The 22,064-nt window shown below is 39.2% G+C and overlaps 1 protein-coding gene across 7 annotated transcripts in view; it reads right to left on the bottom strand.

Annotated features, from left to right (window-relative positions):
* TPK1 (thiamin pyrophosphokinase 1) overlaps positions 1–22,064 on the bottom strand; it is a 516,426-nt gene that overhangs the window by 106,148 nt on the left and 388,214 nt on the right. For all 7 annotated transcript variants that reach the window (XM_038390021.2, XM_043508683.1, XM_038390018.2 and 4 more), the window contains one exon: positions 2,907–3,018. In XM_038390021.2, coding sequence (XP_038245949.1) covers positions 2,907–3,018 — 112 coding nt within the window. The remainder of the gene's footprint in view (positions 1–2,906; positions 3,019–22,064) is intronic.

Genomic DNA, 22,064 nt, shown 5'->3' with positions numbered 1-22,064 from the left:
CCTCATTACTCTTATTAAAGACTGAGGCAAAGTATTGTTTCGATAGTGTGCCATGCCTAGATTATCCTTAACCTCCAATCCATTCTCAGTGTTTAGTGGTCCCACATCTTCTTTCTTTGTTTTCTTCTTATTTATATGGCTTTATATATATATATATATATATATATAATTTATATTTATATAGAACCTTTTACTATTGGTTTTAATTCCCTTTGCAAGGTTCAACTCTACTTGACTTTTAGCCTTTCTCGCTTTATCCCTACATGTTCTGACCTCAATAAGGTAGCTTTCCTTGCTGATCCCTCCCATCTTCCACTCCCTGTATGCTTTCTGCTTTTTCTTAATCACCTCTCTGAGATACTTGCTCATCCAGCTTGGTCTACAACTCCTGCCTTTGAATTTTTCCCCCTCTCAGTCTTCTCTTCTCCAGACTAAATAAATACAATTTTTTCCAATCTTCCCTCATAGTTCATATTTTCTAGACCTTTAATCATTTTGGTTGCTCTTTTCTGGATTTTCTCCAATTTGTCCTGAATCTTTCCTGAAATGTGGCACCCAGAACTGGACACAATACTCCTTGTCAGCATAGAGTAGAGCAGAAGAATTACTTTTCAGGTGTTGCTGACAACACTCGTGCTAATAAATCCCAGAACGATGTTTGCTTTTTTTGCAACTGTTACTATTCATTCATATTTATGACCCTCAGATCCCTTTCTGCAGTACTCCTTCCTAGGCAATCATTTCCCGTTTTGTATGTGTACAACTGATTGTTCCTTCCTAAGTGGAGTACTTTGCATTTGGACTTATTGAATTTCAAACCATTTCTCCATTTTTTTCCAGATTATTTTGAATTTTAAATGTATCCTCCAAAGCACTTGCAACCCCTTTCAATGTGCTATGCCATTATCTAAATCATTGATGAAGATATAAAAAAGAACTGGACCCAGAACTGATCCCTGGAGGACCCCACTTGATATGTCCTTCCAGCTTGACTGTGACCCACTGATAACTACCCGTTGGGAATGGTTTTCCAGCTTGTTATACACCCACTTTATCATAGCTCAATCTAGATTATATTTCCCTCATTTGTTTATGAGAAGGTCATGCAAGACAGTATCAAAAGCTTTACTAAAGTCAAGATATACTGTATCTACCATTCTCCCCTTCACCCCCCAGCTTGTTATCCTGCCAAAGAAAGCCATTAGGCTGGTTTGACACAATTTGTCCTTGACAAATCTATGATAACTGTTGCTTATCACCTGATTATCTTCTAGGTGTTTTCAAATTGATTTGCTTAATTATTTGCTCCATTATCTTTCCAGGTACTGAAGTTAAGCTGGCTGGTCTGTAATTCCCCAGGTTGTCTTTATTTCCCTTTTTATAGATGGGCACTGTATTTGCCCTCTTCCAGTCCTCCGAAATCTCTCCCATCTTCCATGACTTTTTGAAGATAATCACTAATGGCTCAGATAGCTCCTCTATCAGCTCCTTGAGTATTCTAGGATGTACTTCATCAGGCCCTGGTGACTTGGAGACATCTAACTTGCCTAAGTAATTTTTTACTTATTCTTTTCCTATTTTAGCCTCTGATCCTACCTAATTTTCACTGACATTCACTATGTCAGATGTACAATCACTATTAACCTTTTTGGTGAAAACTGAAACAAAAAAGTCATTTAGGACTTCTTCCATTTCCACATTTTCTATTATTCTCCCCCCTGCAACAAGTCACAGGCCTACCTTGTCCTTGGTTTTCCTCTTGCTTCTAATGTATTTGTAGAATGTTTTCTTGTTACCCTTTTTATTTGTTGTTTGTTTATATTCATCCTTTGTAATTTGGCCTATTTTCCACTTTTTGTAACTCTGAGTTTCAGATCATTGACGATCTCCTGGTTGAGCCTCAGTGGTCTCTAGTCATACTTCCTATCTTTGTGGCACTGTATGCTCTTGTGCCCTTAATAATATCTTTTTGAAAAACTGCCAACTCTCTTGAACTGTTTTCCCCTTTAGACTTGCTTCCCATGGGATATTACCTACCAACTCCCTAAGTTTGCTAAAGTCTGCCTTCTTGAAATCCATTATCTTTATTCTGCTGTTTTCCCTCCTACCATTCCTCTACCATTTCATGATCATTTTCTCCTAAGCTGACTTCCACTTCCAAATTCTCATCTAGTTGCTCCCTATTTGTCAAAATCAAATCTAGAACAGCCTCTCTGCTACTGGATTTCTCCACCTTCTGAAATAAAAAATGGTCTTTGGACACACACACACAAGTTGACTTCATCTTCTTGGGTGAAAATACCCTACACGACTCAAAGGAAAAATGTTCTCTTTCTATTTTTTTGTCAAAAGAATTTTTGCCATCTTTTTCTCTTCTAACAAATACTCCTGTTTAGGGCACTTTACCCATTTTAAATAATAATAAAGAAAAGATATATTCATCCAGAGTTGACAAATGGACAGTATATGTCAACCAGATCTCAGAAAGTGAGGTGGCTTTAATAATCTGTATCGCATTATTATTTCTCTCGCATAACTTTATGGCTTATAGGCAGGAGTTTAGGCACTTGCAGCCTTACCTCCCTGAAGAGTAATGTATCAGGTTGGTAATGCATCAGGACCTCAACAAATGTTCTATTTAAACAGTATTATGATTCCCAAAAGCGAAACATATTACAGCCTGTGATGTTTTAGGATTTAATATAATTCATGCATTTCCTTTTCTGACTTTTTTTATTGCTCTAAAAACTTGCTCCACTGAAGTTTACTATTCCTCCTTCCTCCTGCACCCGCAAAATCATATAGGACAAGATTTAAATGTGTGTTACATGGGTGTAAATCTGAAATAACCCCAATGAAGCTACCCCTAATTTGAAAGGGTGTCAGCAATGAGACATCTTACTTACTGAGGTTCCATTTTAGACCCGTCGTAGTAACGTTGTCACAAGGGTTCCCAACTGGAATGAGGCCACACCACTTACTTTCAAGTCCTGTGGTTACATGCAATTTGTGCTTTCCCTGCAATATAGAAAGAAGTCTTCTTTAGACAGTAGCAACCAAGGACCAGGAAACCATTTATACAACACATTTTAAAAATACAATAGAATACATCTGAATTATACAGGACTGATCTTAATTCTCCCAAAGTTCAGAAGTATTTGGATCTGGGATTTCAGTGTTGCCTATCATACAGAGAGGGACCAGTCAAATATCCAGATCTGAAAGTATGGGATTTTGAATCTGCGCTTTTGGTTTGGTCCCATCTATAATCTGAATCCAATACTGTGCAGTATTCCTCTGTACTAGCATTCACATCCAAATTAGGTTGTTTTTTCCTCCATTTTGGATGAATCCTGATCTAGTCATTAATTTTTTTAAACTGATGACTTTCCACATGAGCTGTGTAACTCTTTAGAAACAAAACTAGACAAAATAGTTTGGGGGTTCATCACAAAGCCAAAATTTTGGCCACAATTGTAAGTTTCATGTACTTTCCCTCCTGGAAAATGTTCTAAACCAGTAATAAAACAATGGGGTTCTACAAAGTTTAAAAGGGTTCTAGAGAAATAAATCTAAAACCTATGGAATTTAAGAAAATGACATCCCCATTGTTAGGTTTTTAAACACCATCCAAAATAATGAACTAACGAAGTGCAAAGTTCAGAGGGAAAGAAAACGCAGCATTTCTCAGTACAGGGACAATAATTATCTGTTCTCAATTATTTAGGAAATGGTTTCCTGCAACAGGGCTAGCAAGAAACATCAAAGAAGGAAATTGTGCTAATATTTGTGGGAAAAATATCAGATTCTTCCTAATTAATTTGTTCTACCTAACAAAAGAGATAAGATGCTTCAGAAGTACATGATTTTGGCTTTTATTCTCTCGGATGGATGGGAGCACTTAACTCCTGTAAGTGATAATTGGAGTCACAAACATAATTCCTTTTCACAGCAGTGAAAAATCTAATTTTTTTTTATGGTTTATTAATTTTTCTACCAAAATGGGTATTTAAAAAAATACATTTTGGGTTTCTTGGTTTCGTATCACTTACTGAGTGTATTACAAAGACTAAGGTCCTTAAAACAAGAGAAAACTAGTTGTGTAACTCAAGCAATATCTTAAGTGGCAAGTAAATAACTTTTTATTGAATGAAAATATTGTAAGCGTCAGCCTTGTATTTAGTATTTCCTCTCCTCCAGCAGCCTCTCCCATTGTGAAGTGACAAGTTAGACTAAAATGAAGGAGAAATACCTTACTGCCAAGATGAATTATCTGAGGTGTTTGACAAATTCTACTGCTTATGCCAAATATCTTATAAAAATCCTCAATATGAGCCATGCTCTGAGTTAGCAAATGAACCTTAAAGTTGTCAATTAAAAACTATCAGAATTTATAGCTTTAACATGTTTGATTGTTTGCAGAGCAAGATGGAGAACAGTTCAACATGGTCCATCATCTCAAATCACGCAACTTCATAAGGTGCTGAGCCACAAGTTTCCATGGGTATTGTGGGTGCTCCACAAATGCAGGTATTTACAAATTCATGCCTAATGCCCTTTTAGCCATGCAACATGCTTAGCTATTTCTCTACTGCGATGTTTCTCATATCCTGTGAGCATTCCCTTTCTGGGAAATTGCTCTGGGCCCTGGTCTACACTACAAACTTATGCTGGTGTAACGTCCCTAAGCAATGCAGTTATACCAACCTAACTGCTGGTGTAGACGCTGCTATGTTGATGGGAGGGTTTCTCCCATTGACATAGGTACCGCCTCTCGGGGAGGTGGAATATCTAAAACGAAGGGAGAAGCTCTCCTATTGGCACAGATAGTCTTCACTAAGCACTGCAGTGGTATAGCTTCGTTGCTGCAGTGCTTTAAGTGTACATAAGCCCTGAGATACTCTGCAAGAGGTGCAAGCTACACTGATGCGTATCTCTATTCTGACATCTATCGATAAAAGAACATGAAAAGCAGTGAAGTAAAGATGCCTGGCCTAAGAGGGACCTTGATTAATTCCTGGTTTCTCAAGCTCAGTTTCTTTGGATTGGTAACCTTGAGATCATTCTTTTAGCCTTTGTGGCCCTGATTCAACAATGGAGCTACTCACATGCTTGAAGTTAAGCACATGCTTGTGGAACAGATGCCTCTAAAAGTATGTTACTTATATAAAGAACATGAGATCTTTAAAACTGAAATTCCTCAGGTAATTATCAAAGTGTTGCCAATTCTCAGGGTTTAACCACAAAAGTTGTAATATTTCACATTTTTCTTAAAGCCAAGCTTACACAGCCAAGTGAGTACAGAAGAATCTCATCTTTCATTTTAAAGAAAGAAAAGTTTCTAGCCTTCATGCTTGTGGAGAAAAGTTTGAAGACAAGCACTAAACACTCAAAACCCAAATGGCAAATAAAAAGCATTTACAAGTTAAATACAAATGTATGCTCTTCAATTAAAACCTCATGATTTAAGCCACTCATGATTTTAGGGATCTGAGTCATGGTTTTTGAATGCTCAGAGTTAGCAATAATTATATGCCCTTTGTTTTCAGTTTTTACCAATTTTTACTGAAATTCTGGAAGTGCTGGATTCCCCAGATATACCTCTCTCCTTCTGGAGGGGGGAGTCAGCTCTAGAAAATCCGTATGGCACCTGAGGGATACCCCAGAGTCCAGATCTAGCTCTGTGCTCCAGAAAGACAGATGGCAACTTGGTAAGCTGAATGTCCTGTCCCCCAATACTAAACCTAATATTTTCCCAGAAAACTGTGAAGTTAATGTTTGCATTGATTTTCATCTGTTTTTAAATTTTTGTTGTAAACACTGACACGTTGCTAGGAAATTTTAAACAAGTAAAGCCAGAAACAAAGGGCCTTAGCAATATTGTACAAGGAATAAATTGACTTATTTAAAAAAAAATCCTACATTCTTAAGGAGTTTATTTTGTTTTGGGAAATACATATCTTAAAAAGTTAACGAATGAGTTCATTTGTTTGGCAGAAAGATTAAAAACAACAACACATTTGTACAAAAAGGGCTAGATAGTCAAAGTACTGTAAGCCACCCACAGGGAAAATTAGGTGCAGAATGATACTTTCAAGTTCCCATCTAGAAATCTTCCATAGAAGCAACATGGGGCTACCCACGTAAGGGAGAGTTCACAAAATCAGTCATCATTATTGATAACTTGCAAATACAAACATTAATTTGTTCTTATTTTTAAATAAACAAATACTACACTGGTGCTAAAAAATGAAACTGATACTGTGTTTGTAGAAACCTCTCTCGAAACCAAAGTTACAAAGTTTAAGAGTAAAAAGAAACCCAAAGATGGATTAAAATTACTTCCTTTTAAGTTTTTACCTCTGAAGTAGACAGCTGAACTGCTTTAGCATTTTAACTTATAAATCAAATATCATCATTTTCTAATGTTACTGGTGATGATAATAATGGCAAATAATATAGCTGTATTGATTTTTATTTTATAAAGTAGTTTTGAAAAAAAAAATTGATCATTTCTGAGGACTGATTCAATTTATTTTTCCCCACTTTGTGTCTGGTGCTGGGAAATGAGATCAACTTCTAAGTTTAGCAGTACGACGAAAATGTCAGAAGGCTGTTTTTTTTAGTGTGTTTCATCCAAACAGGCTTAACTTTTACTCTTGTTTCTGATGTGTTACTCATTTTAGATAAGAAAGCACTAACAGAATAGGGGACAAACACAAAAAATACTTCTTGTTGGTAAAGAAAAATCTGAGAAACAATTTTCCCTCTGTTAAGTCTCCTAAATCAAATGGAACAAATGAAATAATCAGCTGAAAATTGGGAACACCTATACTTAACTAACACATCAAAGATAACAGGAATGTATAACCTTTTTCAAAAATATGAAAGTTAAATGTGGGTAACAAGTAAAGAGTATCAAGTTACAAGCAGTTGGACTTCTAAGTTATTTATAGTGCCTAAGTGTCGCTTCACAAAAACACAAAGGCAAGGACCCTGTCCCAAGGCACTTACAGAGTAACTTAAACAAATCCAATATAACTTGCAAACAATATAATATATAATATAATTAAGGTGGTTCAAACACAAAAAGGTGTGCAGACATGATAGGTGCGGAGCTCAACAAAGGCTGACAAACCAATTTTAGACAGATCTAAAGGAGGAAAGAGATAGGAGTTGGCACATTGTAGTTGAAAGATTGTTCTAAATATAAAGTGGAATATGGAAAAAAGGCACAAGGTCACAAGGAGAAGGAGACAAAAGATTGAAACAGTTAATAGAGAGGATGCTGGGAAGCATAAGAATGAGAAGGGGGGTATCAGCAGAGAAGTAGGAAGTGGATGTTATAGAAAGTGTTGAAGGATAAGGAGTGTGAACTTTAACATGGAAGGAAAGGAAATCAATGAAGAGATCTAAAGACAGAAGTCATGGTCTGAGCAGGAAGGAAGATAGACCTTAGCATCAACATTTGGGGTAGATTGGAAAGAAAAAAAAGGGAGATGCGGATGGTCAGGGAGGGTTCTGAAGTAGAGGAGATAAAAATAATTAATGAACAGACTAGTGTTTCATTAGTGGGATTCAGAGGGAAAGACAGATTTTAAGGTATTGGAGAGAAAAATGCCTCAGAATTTGGTGACAACTTATATATAGTGAGAGGAAGAGAGGAGCCAGACATGACAATGAACGGCTTGGGGTGGTTTTTTTCAGCAGTAAAGGGAAGGAGACGAGAGAGTTTATGTGAAAAGATAAATTTGGTTTGGAACAATATGGAGTTTCAGGAGGTGAAGGGATATCCAGGAAGACATGCTGAGAACATATGGAAATATGTGACGGGACAGATGATGAAAGGTCATAGAGAGCGAGATGTGGGAGTCATCAGCATAGAGAGGGATGTGATGGGCAGCTATTCTTCTGCCTCAACAGGACTCTACTGTGGAGCCCACAAGGTTCAATATTATCCAATATTCAACACGCAACAAGTTAAGCCTCAGGGTTAACTGCAAGAAGCCACAAATGTCAGTGCCAGCAATATGCAGTTGACACACTGTTCTATACAACCTCTCGAGGTCCCTTCCAGTCCTACAATTCTATGATTCTCTCTCTCTCTATTTCAAACATATGCAAAGCCATCATCCATCTTGCCCAGTGTTTGGGTGTGGTAGCTCTTTGATGAAGAGTAGATGGCTGAAACTAAATTGGGGTAAGATGGACACAATGGTGACAAGAGAAGGAAATCATTCTGAAGAACTGGCTGAAACCATATCATCATCCTCAAATGAAGGAATCTGTCCTCCAGTCAAAACTTTGTATTGTGTCAGGGTTCTTCTAGTCTTCCAGCCTTCTTCTAGACTCTTCACTGGTCCTGGACACCAATATGGCATTAGTAGTCACAAATGACTTATCAACCTCCGGCTGGCCAAAACGTTGCACCTTTGCTATTGCATGATGCCCTGGCCCCAGTAATGTACTCTCAGGCTTGAGTACTACAGCACTGTGTACCTTATATGTTAGAAGAGAATGTCCAGAAGAAGTTCCAAATGGTGCAGCCACTGGGTAGCAAGTCTTCTGAGTAAAAGAGGGTGATCAGAATACATCACCCTGGTGCTCTGCCCACTGCCCTGTCACCCGGTCCAATACAAATTAATAAATTTGTCTCAGGAATCACCACTTTCCATGGCAGCTTGCCCTTTATCTGTGCCCATTGTGACATTAAAGTGCAGGGAATCAGGAGTTCCTGGGACCTTGCCAACTGCTGTGGAACACCCTGCCACTAGACTATGATTCTCACAATATTCTGAACAAAATTTAAGACTTAACTCATTATATTAGCTTTCCTTCAGTGACTACCCTATAGATGGCAGCACAAGAAAGTCTGAGCACAGCTGTCATTGTATTATATAAGGAAAGGGCAGAGAATACAATCTGTCTTACTGTTTTCTTTCCATACATGTTTGCACTTAGTCACAATAATGCTGAGTACAAAAAGATTACCCAAATGACAGGCAGATAGTATTTGAATCCATGGGAACAAATTAAATCTCCAAAATTACAGTGTAAATGGAAAAGATAAAGAGAATAACAATTAAACCAAATAAGAATGTTTATTTGTTTAAAACCAAATATTTTGATAGGAATATTTTAAACAAATTCTGGATCCATTTCTTTTGGTGTGATATTTTATAAAAACTTGGTTTTTTTTTCAGCCTTGAAATGTTAGGCCAAATTTGTTACCAGAATTTTTAGTGAGCTGTAGCTCACGAAAGCTTATGCTCAAATAAATTTGTTAGTCTCTAAGGAGCCACAAGTACTCCTTTTCTTTTTCTGAATATGATAAAGCTTTTTTAAATGAATATCCTTTAAAAATGTAATACTATAGTATTGGCATAAAGAGGTGTCACAAAGCAAGTGGTTGTATGATTTGTCAAAGGTGTCTATGATGCAGAGTACCAATTGTATCAACATTAATTACACAATGGGATTAGAGCTGGTCAAAAGTGGGAAATTTTTGTAAAAACATTTTTTTGTTGGGGGAAAATTTTTTTTTTGAAAAATTCTGACCCGCTAAAGATAGGATCTTATTAAATCAAAAAAGTGAAGATCACTTACATCTGCTGTAGCATCTATTTTAAATTGAATTGATTGATAGTTCTGTGTTACCCTACAATGGATTCAGCTCCTATTGCTACTGTTTCCCTTATGATTCTCTTAGAATGGGAGACTCTTAAGAGCACATGCAGAACAAATACAGTGACTACCACCACAGTTACAAGTAAAGTCTTGTTTGCATTATAAGTTTTAAATGATAAAGAGAACTAACTGGCTATAATTATTTGTGTTATTGTAGTTAACTCACATATTATATGCAATCAATGTGTGATTAATAGATAAGTAGGACAGGATTATACATGTAGAAGACTGACAAGTATTTAGGAGTGATAGATTTGTATTAGAGATACAAGTCAGGTAAGGCAGTAATGGCCTACACTATGTTGGGAAGGCACTCATCTAAAATGCTTGGTGAAAACCGTCATCACCAATATTACATGGTGCTGTAATCTCAGGAGCACCAATTATTTGCTCTTTGGAGAAAATGTATATTTTATATATACAGCGGTGACCACTTAAGTGTTTAACCTTGGGGGATAGTAAATCTCATTTTACTGGCATTCGCCCTAGAGGGATTTCATCCCAAAGACTTGTCAAATTGTTTGAAGCAGATGTGTTCATTGATTGGGTCTAATAATCATTATAATTCACTCTCTCTAGTACTTGGGATTTAATTCACTGTGGAGTAGTTCCTTTATTAGGTGTGCCTTTTCTAGGGTAGCACTAGAAGTGAAAAGCCCTATTCTGCAGATAATTCAAGCAACTGGCACATGCAGTCCCATTAATTTCAATGCAATAGAATCATTTACAGCTGATAGGAAGAATTTGCAGGACTGGGTCCAAAGGTTGGACAGTGTTTTGAAGTGCGATAAATTTACTATTTTTCAAGTACAGTGTAGCCAATTAGTTCATTTGATCATTTAATTGTGTTGTTGTAGTAAACTCGCATGTATTATGTAATCAATGTGTGATGAATAGATAAGTAGGATAGGATTATAGGAGTAGTAATTAACTCTCCTGAGATTACAGAATCATGTAACATTAATGCTGACACTTTTCACCAAGCACATTTGGTGAGTCACTTCCATACATAGGGAACAGAGGGCAAAGTACCTTTCTACCTTTGGAACACTAATTTTATCCTCTATGTCAAGCCCATATGATGATTGGTAAGTGGTCAGCAATGGTAAGAGGGGGAAAAATGATGCATGCAAATATGAAAATATGCTTCCATCAGTTAAACTGCCAGTGGTGAAGACATTACAAATATACACACAAACTGAAATTATGACACAGTCTGAAGTGAGCAGCATGCTAGATGGGCGTATGAAATAGTTACTAGCAGAGGGAGCTTGGGAAGTTCAGTTCTTGCACACAAGAGCATCTTCAGCATTCACAGGTGCCTCATAATTTAACTGTCAATGTGCTGTATGAATGTCCCCTCTGAGCACTCATTTTATTAACCCTTACCTGCCAACTATACGTGCACCTACACAAATCTTTTCAGATGATCAGAAAGGTACAGAGAGAAGATGCAAATGGGAAGTACAATAACCAAGAATAATGTGTTTCTTCTCAAAATTTCCAACTAGCTTTTTACTGGTCCATTCTGACATTTTATCCCCTTAAGCCTGTGAGTTTGATGTCCTATACTCAGCAGGCCTATTATTATGGGCTAAGTACAAGTATTAGCATTTTTAGTGATTTCATGCTTAAAAATCAAAACCATTCTAAAGGCCCTTATATTCTGTAATCCCAAAGTGATGAGTATTACAATGTAATTTTCCTCAATTTATTATTTTAGGACATTTAATATTATCATTCAGTCCTTTTTAGTGCAATTTTATGAGGAAGAGTCCAGATAGTCTCTCATCTACATTCATTCTGTCCTTTTTCTATGATACCAGAGATCTTTGTGAGTTAATTCACGACAAGGATATTGTTTGCATATCTATGGCACAAATAACTTGCTATGAGAGCTGAGAGACTCAGCTGCCTCTTCACTGCACTATTAAACCGCTACCTATTGCTGCCCCATATCTAGTCAAGATCAGCTAAGCTTCAAAGCGAGTAGATGGTTTCAGTGCTTTCTTTGTAAGAACAATGCTCTATTCCCATATTAGAAGAAAGAATGCTACAGTGGTTTCAAAAACAAGTTGGCAAATCTGTACTATTCTTCTAAGGAACTATGTCAGGGTTTGGCTACTGTGGTAAACAGTATTCAATAGCTGATCTTAAGCATGATTTAAATAGTTGTGACAGAACTGGCTTGTTTATCCAACTCATTATTAAGCACAGTTTAAACAGAGATGTGGTCAAACTGATTATTATGCAGCATGGCCCGGTAGCATAAATGCACCCAAACCATGTTATGGTGAGTTAAAAATCAGTCTTCTCTTCTCCAGATTAAATAAACCCAATTTTTTCACCCAATCTTCCCTCATAGGTCATGTTTTCTAGACCTTTAATAATTTTTGTTGCTCTTCTCTAGACTTTCTCCATTTTGTCCACATCATTTTGAATTTTATCCTATCTTCCAAAGCACTTGCAACCCCTCCCAGCTTGGAATCATCTGCAAACTTTATAAGTGTATTCTCTATGCCATTATCTAAATCATTGATGAAGATATTGAACAGAACCGGACCCAGAACTGATCCCGGCGGGCCCCCACTCTTTATATGTACTTCCATGACTGTGAACCACTGATAACTACAGTCTGGGAATGATTTTCAAACTAGTTATGCACCCGCCTTATAGTAGCTCCATCTAGGCTGTATTTTCCTAGTTTGTTTATGAGAAGGTCATGCGAGACAGTATGAAAAGCCTTACTAAAATCAAGATATACCACATCTACCACTTCCCCCCTAATCACAAGGCTTGTTACCCTGTCAAAGAAAACTATCAGGTTGGTTTGACACTATTTGTTCTTGACAAATCCATGCTGACTATTATTTATCACCTATCTTCTAGGTGTTTGAAAATTGATTGCTTAATTATTTGCTCCATTATCTTTCCGGGTACAGACATTAAGCTGCCTGGTCTGTAATTCCCCAGATTGTCCTTATTTCCCTTTGGTCACATGTACCTGCAGCCATAACCCAGAGGCTGTTTGCTGCATCCCAGGAAACTTCTCAGTGAGTGATTAGTATTCTAAGACCTATTGTTCTCCCTAATGGCTCTTCCTAACTGGCCATCCAGACTGATTGCATTCTGTCTAGTGGGCATTCCCCAGGTGTAAAAACATTTGTAATAGATGCATAGACAATATTCCTAACTTCAGATACAAAAATGATACATGCGTACAAATAGGATAGTCATATTCAGTAAATCATAACCTCTAAAATGATATCTTACATGACCCATTTTGCATAAAACATCTTAGTTATGCCATAATCATATCATATATAACCATATCTCTGAGGAATATGGGGTGTAGTGTCACAACTACATGTACACCTTTCTGGTTTTACTTCTGGTTCTAGGAAGGAGTAATCTGATGCCCTTGTAGCAGTGCTCTCATTGACAGACCTTGCTTCAAAAAACTGGGGTCTTTCCTCTTCCAGCTGAATCTGAAGAAAAGTTACATTTCAGATGTCTGTGTTGAGGATGACTGATTAATACAAGCAGGGTTGGAACTTGGGGATAAAGACCAAGATCCCCAGTTCCCTAAATCAAGATATGTTAAAGACTAGGGTGTCCTGCAGAAGCGGTTTCTTCCCTACCACCATCCCTTTCTCATGTAGCAACGGAGTCAATTGAACTTTACAGTGCATAAAACATATTCCTTTTGGCAACAAAATGTATAGTGAATGTGGAATTTATATTAAAATATTTGTAGAGCATATGTTGGTACAACTCCCATTCATTTCAATAGGAATTGTACTCATTAATATCAGGGGTGAATTTGATCCTTAGAATCCAGAGGAGAATCCCTATCACACTAAAATAATTTTAAATAGGGCACATTTTGTCCTAAACTATTTCACAGTGCTGTAAGTGTTACAGTCAAACTTGGACCCTTTCTCAAAGGTCTCTGAAGGTCTGAAAGCAATATTTGCATTTTCCTGGCATCCCATTTATCATCACAGCCATAATTCTGAGAGATTATCTCTACAGAATTAAATTGATACATTAGAGTACCACCAAAAGGTAAAGGAAATTGTATTGATTTGCAGCAAGGACAACAAAAAGCCCTGACAATATTTAATTGCTTACTGCTTTCTGGACAAGGTGCTGACCTCCTGCACCAGGAAAAATTAGTATTTAAAATCCTGAATCTACGGACTGACAGCACATCTAAGTCTTAACACTGATTTACACCTCATTTACCTTTTATACACCAAGCAGCATTTGCACTCTCAAAATATGTGACCAATAAAAGAAACCAGAATTAAATAATGCTGTACAAATTGCAGAGCAACATGAGGCAAAAAGAAGAACTATTACACAGAAAATATAAAACTAATGATCATTGTAACAAAAACCATGTAAGTGCTGAGAGGTTGTAACAACTAATGTTGTGTATTCTATGCCTTTCATATGATTCTATAGTGATATATGATCAGCATATATAAACTTTTAACCAGTTTCAAACAGCATCAGGTTGAACAGAGAGGGTACCTTCCTGGAAAGAAACTATACTCCAGCTCTCTTGTGTCCAAAAGCAATAAGGACTTTTGATAGGAGACAGGGGCTCTAAACACACAACCCAAAACAAAAGAACAGAGACTGATAAACAGAGACAGGTCAGATTATTCACAGCCTGTGTTTCCAAGGTAGGAAAGATAATTTTGACAAGAGCTGTCCAAGTCTAAAAATGAACAAAGCAGTTTCTTCCCGAGAGAGGTAGTCATAAAGAGAAATTCTGAATAAAACAGGATGGATGGTCGGAGCACATATGGCTGAATTGTTGAAAGCCTGAAAAGCCAAGCAATAAACTTCACATAACCTGAAGTACCAGTAACTTCTGGGAAAAACTACATGGATGTGCCCAGCATTAAATATCATATAATCAAGGATCATTTATTACATAGGATGTAACAAAGAGGGGGAAGCCCTGAATTTTGTATTCCTTTGTTCTGAATCTAGTCTGGCTATATAGGTGGCTTCCCTGTTGGAAAACAGGAGTGCTCTTTAACTCTTTCAGCCCGTGAAATGAGAAGCCCACTTACACTACTAGTAGAAGAGATATTAAGCATAACATTTTGAACTGAAATGAAGATTCTGTTTTCTGAGATCGCAGCCAAACACAAATTGTCAGCAGAGCAGCAGTATTCATGCAGCTCTGAAGAATTCACATCTAAAGTTGGTTTTAATTTGTTAAGTTCCAAAGACATTATATATTTACACATTATTCTCCAGGTGATGGACTTATTATTTTAAACTAATCAAAAATGGTTCAGATTATTATCATAATCATTTTTAAAGAAGTAACTAACAATTTTTGGGACCTCAGTTTTTTGGAGACCAATCTGATACACCTTAGAGAGGTCTGATTTTCAGAGAAGAGATACTTAGCACTTTTTGAAAATTAAATCACTTTATGATGTCTCAAGTTGAGTAGCCAAAATTTGAGACACCAAAATTACTAGTCAATACTGAAAATCTTAGCAAAAGACCTATAGAAAGCATATAATGGCTTAATTAACTACATTCACTTAATTGTATATTTATTTATATTTGAACAACAACTAGTTTTATATTGGATGTGTAGGGATTGAGAATGATTGCTCAGCATTCTGACACCTTGAAATTTATTACATGAAATACAGGTAAAGGGGCGGTTTGTTATACCAGATGAACATGGCCCATTACTGTTTATACAAGAAACTATTTCCTACATGCAGAGTAAAAAAGACATGAAAGCATGTCTAAAGCAATTTATAACTCAAAGAGTTAAGTACTTAAAATGACCTCCTAACATCTGAAACAGTAAGAAACTGAAAGAAAGAAATCAATTACTTGACTTAATTATTTAAGGATTAGACTCCTGAAGAATTTATCTTTGTTTTTAGCTATGGTTAAACCAGGAAAAAAAAGTTCATTACTTTTAAGTCATACCTGATTAGTGAATTTCAGATGAAAGGAGAAAAAACAGTTTAAAAACTACTCTATATGAGTATTTGAGGTTTGTAATAGATCTTATCTACAGATGTGGAAAAAAATTAATTATGGTTTGTTATTACTACTGCTGGAGAAATAATTTGTTTTAAACCAACACTTGAAAAACAATAATTGTTTAAATAATGTCAACTTCTAATTTTAGAATAGATTTGTTTAACTGACAGCAACAAATACTAATGGGCATAACTCAGATTAGCCAGAATAGGGTCTGTATTCGGGTACTGTGTGAACAAAATTGCCTTTCTAGAATTAGTTGAAGAGAATGAAGATGGATTAATAACGAGTAATATTTGGATTTCTCTGTGTTACTCTGCCACAGCTGCAATCAGTGGGAGCCTCTGAGCTGGAGCTATACTCTAAGGCAGTCTCTTCCCAACCTTTCCAGATTACTGTACCCCTGAGAAATTAATAACACTAGATACAGTTTGCATCTGCTTCTCATTCCTCTGTGCAGCTATGCAGTGGGGGTCCTGCAGAAAAGTTTGTTAATGCACATTGGGATCTCCCAGGAATCCTTCATAGAGATCTCTAGAAAACTTTCCTAAAGGTACTGTGCAATCCTCTGACAAAGTTTCCTTGGCAGAATGGCTTTGTTTCTTCCCCTGATGTAAGAAACTTTGCCATGCCAATCAGTAATTACTTCTGCAGGAACCAAAGCAGCACACAGGTAAGCAGTAGGAGATGTACCCTTGCCCACCTCCATGATTTACTGTGATCCATTCTCAGAACTCATAGCAACAGAAAGTGGCGATTTGCACAGTGGGATAGTTACCCAGGTTGCGCTGCTCTCTCTATCGGTGCTAAAGCACCAACTGTGGACGTACTCCACCGACACAAGGAGCATCGTGTGAACATTCACAAACGATGTAATTACAGAGGTTTATGATCACTGACATAGTTTAAGTTGACTTAACTCTGTAGTATAGACATGGCCTAAGAAATCCAACCTTTTCCCAATTTGTCACATCAAGCGTAAGACAAAGAACTACAGCTGGCTACAGACTGATTGACTGGGAGCATATGGAATGCCTAGAGCATAAGGAATGCCTGCGTGCGGCTTTGGTTCCTGCAGAAGTAATTACTGATTGGCACGGCAAAATTTCTTACATTGGGGAAGAAACAAAGCAGTTCTGCCAAGGAAACTTTGGCAGAGGATTGCACAGTACATTTAGATATCATGTAAAGATATCTTTTTTACTTTTATTCAAATCTAAAATAATAAATCAAATATATATCCCACAACAACCACACTGTACTTTAGGAAGAATGCTTATATAATGAGCCATATCTATGCTGGTGGTAGAGCAGGATGAGGAGCAATTGGCTGAATGGAACCAGAGAAGGCCTTTAGAAATTAACTGACTGGGTTGGGCAAGTCATTCATTTCTTCTACTTTTTGAAGGCTTTAGAAAGACACTACGCAGAAGGCCAACGTGCATTTCTAATCTTAGGTCAGACATACTTGTCAGTCAAAACATCCAGGATTTTTTATGCATATGTTAGATCAAAACACCGTCTTCCCTCTACGAAAGGGACATACTTCATTTAAAAAAATAAAATAAAATTTGGTTTTTGGAAAAATACATAGAATAATCATATTTTTGTTATTAGACAGCCAGTTCAGAAATCCAGGTTTTCTTTGGAAGAGTTTTCCAAAAAGGATTTCCTATACTGATATCTCCGTAATGAACCATGACATCATAATACATTGATTCAATGTATAGACTTAATTTCTATTCAAATGCATTAGCAGTGTTATGAAGGGTATGCTTGTGTTCATTTTAAACAAAATGTGATTTAGAAGGTACTTATGCATAAAGAAGCATGCTGTGGCTCACTACCCTAGAAACATTATAGAAAAGGCCAAAGGGATTAGGGCGAGTTCAACATGTAGAGTGGAGAAGTATAAGCATGTGATGAACAAATCCATATATAGAAAGGTTAAATATGATTGGTTTGAGGTTTGTGTTACGTAACTTGTTATGCAACTTGTTATGCAACTGCCATGTGCTATAAAATTACAATGGGAAGGGCTCCTTGCTGGAGGAACTCTGGCTGATTTTTGTACCAGGGGCTCTCTCCTTATGCACATTGAATAAAGTCTTGTTGAATTGAATTGAATCAAATCAAAGACCCTTGATTCTGCCCGGCATCTGACTTGGTTACTATTGGGAACCACAAAATCCCAACAGTTTTAAACACTTTCCAATTTATAATTCTTATGTAATAAAAGCATAACTAGAGTGTTGTAAGCTAATTGTACATGGTCACTTAACAGATTTTATTATTCTTAAGCAATAAGCAGGTGTGACACAGAGACCCCCTTCGAAGAGGGTCCCCTGTTCTTTGCAACATCTCTCACCTCAGACCTGGCAAACTCACTACACCAAACACGTCTCACAGGATATTTATCCATGAAGACCAATATGTAAGGTATCTACAGAAAGCTCATAACTTGTCGAGACTCATAACCATTAGGAGATGCACGTACAGGAATATTTAAGAAATAATGTATTGATATTCATGTATGCTTTAGGGATTTGGAGTAGAAATTAATCAGCAGGAGGTAATGCGTTTTGATGATGGCCTATTCCGGCAAGGGGGAGTTGTCACCCCACCCTGTTTGGCGGGTGAGACGATGCAAGGCTCAGTTGTTCAGCGTCACACAATACTTAGGGCTTGGATACACTTGCGAGTTAGAGCACATTAAAGCAGCCCCAGATGCCCTACCTCATGACGCGTCCACACTGGCAAGGAACATACAGCGCACTGACTCCATGGCTAGAGCGCTCCTGGTAATCCACCTCGGTGAGTGGAATAACATTTTGTGTGCCCCCGCTGAAGCACTGCGGCGCCAGTGTGGATGCCCTGGTCTGTTAGTGCGCTCTGAATAGCCTCCAGAAGTGTCCCACAGTGCTTGTTCTAGCCACTCTAGTCATCACTTTGAACTCTACTGCCTTGCTCTCAGGTGATCAACCGTCAGACCCGCCCTTTAAATTCCCTGGGAATTTTAAAAATCCCCTTTCCTCAGCCAGGTGTGGAGTGCTCTCAGTGAATCTTTCCAGGTGACCATGCCTCCACACGCCAGGCAATCCCCAGTATGGAGCAATGGCGAGGTGCTGGACCTCATCAGCGTTTGCGGGGAGGAAGCTGTCCAATCCCAGCTGCGCTCCAGCTGTAGGAATTACAATACCTACAGGCAGATATCAAGGGACATGATGGAAAGGGGCCATGACCAGGATGCACTGCAGTGCAGGATTAAAGTGAAGGACCTGTGGAATGCCTATCGCAAAGCCCGCAAGGCAAACAGCCGCTCTGGTGCTGCCCCTGCCATTTCTACAAAGAGCTGGATGCAATACTGGGGAGCGACCCCACCACCATTCAGAGTACTACCATGGACACTTCAGAGGCCAGTTCAACAAGGCAGGAGGAAGAGGAAGAAAGTGGGAGTGAGGGTGCTGAGGAGGAGGGAGACACCCCGACATCCCTAGATGTATGCAGCCAGGAGCTGTTCTCAAGCCAAGAGGAAGATAGCCAGTCACAGCAGCCAGTGCTTGGGGAAGGACAAACACCAGAGGAGGTTCCTGTTAAGCAGCTTTATTTTGGGAAAGAAGTTATTCGGTGCGGGCTCTTGGGGCGAGGAGGGTTGCAGGGTTAGGGCTGCATGCATGCCTAGATGCGGAATAGGGCATTGATGTGCCCTCTCACATAGTGTTAATTGGCCTCAGTGATCTCTTCAAAGGTCTCATCCAGAAGTTGGGCAATGCGCTTGCACAGGTTTCTTGGGAGAGTCCCTGTAGCCCTTGTCCCAGTCAGATTATCTTGTCCATGCCACTGTGCCATGAGGGGCGGGGGAACCATTGCTGCACACAGGCAAGCTGCATATGAGCCAGGGCAGAAGCTGCATTGTATTAGAAGACCCGCCCTTGCTTCCCACAGCAGAAAGATATCTTCCACGATGAACGCCTGTGGAAAATGTGGGGAGAGTGTTCAGTATAGGGGGCTCCTGCAGCTGTTGACTCTCCCCAAGGCACAGAAACCTAGAGGACAGTACGGCCATGAAACAGTCAGTCCCCCTTGACCCAGTGCTTACTCACTATTTTGGGGCTCCCATGGGTTATGTATGCTCCCTTTGGGATGGGCAAATTATGCTGTTGTGTTGACTGTGTTTGCCCTTAAGTACGGGGGAATCATTGCTCTGTCTGGTATGAACAATGCTGCCTCTGTTAAGTGTTGCATTTTGCCTTTACAGATGCAACCTTGAGATCTCAGCTATCCGTGTTACCATTGGCTGAAAAACTTTTAACGAATTAGGAAGAGGCCACGTAAAAGCAAAGAAGTCATGCAGCAGTCCCTTAACGAGAATCAAAAATTGCAGGAGTGGAGAGAGAGAGTGAAAGGAAGATCCGCCAGCAGAATGAGGAGCGCTAGCACAAAAGCGCAACATTCCGGTAACAAAGCATGGAGCGGCTGATAAGTATCATGGAGCACCAAGCAGACTCGATCCAGGCGCTCGTAGCCAAGCAGGTGGAGCACTACCACGCCCGCCCCCCCTGCAGCCATTGTCCCAAAACTCTTTCCCTTGTGCCCCCATGTCACCTCCAACCCACTATCCTCAACACTGTTCCCTCTAAGCTGTGTGCACGTACACAGATCCTAAACCCCACACACACGACGAAACACCACGTGCACAAAAATTTGCACAGAAGAAATTTTTTGCGCACATGGTCTGTCAAAAATTAGAGGGAACATTGATCCCCAACATCCGGGTTCTTATCGCCACCAGCTACCTCCAACACCTGTAGCTTCACCACCCAGCCCTGAAAACTACAACCCTTACCCGCTTCACTCAACCCCCATCATCGTGCAGTATAGCCATCCTGAAGTGCAGCACTCATTACACAACACTCCAGACAGGAAGGCTGAGCATAACAACAGGACATACACAAATCTGTGATTGTGCCGTTGCCCAGCTCACCCCCTTGCCCTTTCTGTTTCCTAGACAGTTGTGTTTCTTTTCAATAAATGGATTTGTTGGCTTTGAAAACATTCTTGATTATTTATTGTATAAAGTAAAAGATACCTTAGCTCAGGAAAGCAACAGACACTGCAAGTCAGCATAGCAAACACAGATTCCTACTAACATTGGAACCACTGCACTTCACTCCAGAGCACCAGACATTACTGGTGGCTTTTAGCCTCAAATTGCTCCCTCAAGGCATCCCTAATCCTTGCAGTCCCATGCTGGGCCCCTCTAGTAGCCCTGCTCTCTGGCTGTTCAAGTTCAGCCTCCAGGTGTTGAACCTCCGAGTTCCATGCCTGAGTGAATCTTTCACCCTTCCCTTCACAAATGTTATGGAGGGTACAACATGCGGATATAACCTTGGGGATGCTGTCATAGGCCAGGTCCAGCTTCCCATACAGAGAGCGCCAGCGGCCCTTTAAATGGCCAAAAGCACACTCCACAGTCATTTTGCACTGACTCATCCTATTGTTGAACTGCTCCTTGCTGCTGTCAAGGATCCCTGTGTAGGGTTTCATGAGCCAAGGCATTAAAGGGTAAGCGGGGTCTCCAAGGATCACAATGGGCATTTCGACTTCCCCTACGGTGATCTTCTGGTCTGGGAAAAAAGTCCCGGCTTGCAGCTTCTTGAACAGGACAGTGTTATGAAAGATGCATGCGTCATGCACCTTTCTGGGCCAGCCTGTGTTAATGTCAATGAAACACGCCCCGGTGATCCACAAGCACCTGGAGAACCATAGATTTCAGAGTAGCAGCCATGTTAGTCTGTATTCGCAAAAAGAAAAGGAGTACTTGTGGCACCTCAGAGACTAACAAATTTATTGGAGCATAAGCTTTCGTGAGCTACAGCTCACTTCATCGGATGCATCCGATGAAGTGAGCTGTAGCTCACGAAAGCTTATGTTCCAATAAATTTGTTAGTCTCTAAGGTGCCACAAGTACTCCTTTTCTTTTTGGAGAACCATAGAGAAATACCCCTTCCGATTAATGTACTCTGAGGCTAGGTGGGCTGGTGCAAGAATTGCAATATGCGTCCCATCTATCGCCCCTCTGCAGTTAGGGAAAGCCATTTGTGCAAAGCCGGCCACAATGTCATGCACCTTACCTAGAGTCACAGTTCTTCTGAGAGGATGAGATTAATAGCCCTGCAATCTTGCATCAAGACGATTCCAAAGGTCGATTTCCCCACTCCAAACCAGTTAGCAATTGATCTGTAGCTGTCTGGAGTTGCCAGCTTCCAATATGCAATAGCCACTCGATTCTCCACTGTCAGGGCAGCTCTCAATCTCGTGTCCTTGCGCCGGAGGATGGG

The sequence above is a fragment of the Dermochelys coriacea genome, chromosome 2 (genome assembly GCF_009764565.3).
Source record: "Dermochelys coriacea isolate rDerCor1 chromosome 2, rDerCor1.pri.v4, whole genome shotgun sequence".
Classification (NCBI taxonomy): Eukaryota; Metazoa; Chordata; order Testudines; family Dermochelyidae; genus Dermochelys; species Dermochelys coriacea.
This window is presented reverse-complemented; position numbering and strand designations above follow the sequence as displayed.